Source organism: Octopus sinensis, linkage group LG3 (genome assembly GCF_006345805.1).
Source record: "Octopus sinensis linkage group LG3, ASM634580v1, whole genome shotgun sequence".
NCBI lineage: Eukaryota > Metazoa > Mollusca > Cephalopoda > Octopoda > Octopodidae > Octopus > Octopus sinensis.
In genome coordinates, this window is record NC_042999.1 from 126151496 (window position 1) to 126153995 (window position 2500).

The 2500-nt window shown below is 31.8% G+C and overlaps 1 protein-coding gene across 1 annotated transcript in view; it reads right to left on the reverse strand.

Annotated features, from left to right (window-relative positions):
- The window catches only part of LOC115209527 (protein Wnt-7b-like), a 134738-nt gene extending 134433 nt beyond the window's left edge, over window positions 1-305 (reverse strand). Inside the window, exon 1 of the mRNA XM_029777957.2 lies at window positions 36-305. Coding sequence (XP_029633817.2) covers window positions 36-109 — 74 coding nt within the window. The 5' untranslated portion in view covers window positions 110-305. The remainder of the gene's footprint in view (window positions 1-35) is intronic.
- Window positions 306-2500: the final 2195 nt, after the last annotated feature.

Sequence of the window (2500 nt, forward strand, 5' to 3'; positions counted from 1 at the left end):
AATTTGAATTAGACAAGCGTAGGTTCGCTACTTACAAGAAGTTTCCATACACGCAGTAGCATAGGTATACAATTCCAAGCATAAATTTTGTCTGACGTTTAGCTCCCATGCTTCATGTAAACCATGATCCTTGATGTTAGGTTGTCCTGTCCGCTAAATCTCTTCTAGCCTTCGCTTCTGCTGTGTCTGTCCAACACTGGTAACCTAACAAACACAGCGAACCAAGCCCTATCAAGGCTTTTCTTTTCAGACATTTCAAAGTCGACATGCGTACTTGAACTCGACAAAGAGGAATTGGCGTTGATCATTAAAACAAAGTGTGCGATTGGCCGGCTGTTTCGCTTGAGGAAGCACCACTGGCAGTTTACTCATGTTTCGAGACATCTAATTGGCCCAGCGCGATAAATATGAACTTCATAGTGGAATGGGGAAAAACCACGCCCAGCATGGCATATACAAGTGTATGTATGTATGTATGTATGTATGTATGTATGTATGTATTATGTATGTATGTATGCGTGTATGCATGTATGTACGTATATATGTATGTATGCATGTTTATCTATGTATGTATGTACGCACTACATGTATTTATATATATATATACATATAAATATATAATATATATATATATATATATATATATATATATATATATATATATGCAATCAACACGCACACATAAAACAAACGAAAGCTACATTTCTTTTCCACATAAAATATATCTACGTATGACGGTATTACATATGGATAGATGTATGGACGCATCAATGTATGCATATGCATGTCGCGCTTGCGCTCATATATTATGCGCACATAATGCATACACACACACATAGAATCTATCTATCTATCTATCTATCTATTATCTATCTATCTATCTTCTATCTATCTATCTATATATCTATCTATCTATATATATATATATATATATATATAATATATTATATATATATATATAATAATAATATTATATATATATATATATTTATTATATAGAAGGGGCTTCTACAGGACTAGAACTGTTTCATTCATTTCTCTTGAATGAAACAGTTCTAGTCCTGTAGAAGCTCCTTCTATATAATAAATTAATTTTTACTCTGCTATGTATTGAGTACCTTATTTACTGTGGTTAACCCCGAATCAACCCGGGACCTACATATATATATATATATATATATGATACACGATCCCTATTGATCGGTCCCACTTTTTTTTCACGATCGCTTTTGATCGGAATTCTCCCATTTTTTTTCACGATCACTTTGGTCGGAATTCGCCCCCCTCCCCCCTTTTCCCTCTTCTTTTCTTCCCAAAAAGAAAAAGCTCTACTTTGTATTTTGTCCTTTCTGTGTTTAACCCTGCGCGGCCAATAAATCTATCTATCCATCTATCTATCTATCTATCTATCTATCTATCTATCTATCTATCTATCTATCTATCTATCTATCTATCTATCTATCTATCTATCTATCTGTCTGTCTGTCTGTCTGTCTGTCTTTCTACCTATCTATCTGTCTGTCTATCTATCTGTCTGTCTATCTATCTATCTGTCTGTCTATCTATCTATCTGTCTATCTATCTATCTGTCTATCTATCTATCTATCTGTCTATTTATCTATCTGTCTGTCTATCTGTCCGTCTGTCTGTCTGTCTATATATTTATATATATGTATGTATTTATATATTTATTATATATATATACATATACAGTAAGAGAGAGAAAAAGATGGGAAGAGAGGGAAGGGGAGAGAGAGTTTGATAGACAGACAAATAGGCAAATAAAAGTGTACATTTATGTATAAATATTAGAAAAATTATACATAGAGAATATACCTTTAATTAAAAATTCATAATTTTATGTTTTATATTAACGATCTCCAGTATCTCATCAGTTTCAGTAATATGAAATTAAAATTACTGCACAACCGGTGAAGTATTGTATCTTTGTATACGCATATGTTGATGCATATCTATACACACACACACACGCGCGCACATACGTGCACATACAGATGCATACATACATACATACATAGATACATAGATACATAGATACATACATACATACATACATACATACATACATACATACATACATACATACATATGTGTGAGTGCAGATGGATGGGTAGGGAAATGTGAGTATGCGAAAATTCATTATGTGTGTGTTTGATTGTAACAGCAATTAATTATCTAAACGGATCTGCGTACTTGTATACATACACATACTCACACAAATATATTTATAAAGAAAAACATATGACCGTATGTATGCACATAGCTATATGTCTGCGGAAGTGTATGAATTATCACTATATCACATATATGTATATGGCTATACCTAAATTTCTACCTATATATTCCTATATTCATTATACATAAGTGTGTGCGTATATGTATATATATATATATATATATATATATACAGGGTGATTCAATAGTCACCATACAAAGGAAATATTTATTTTTTCATTAGAAACATTTAAATAAAAAAAAT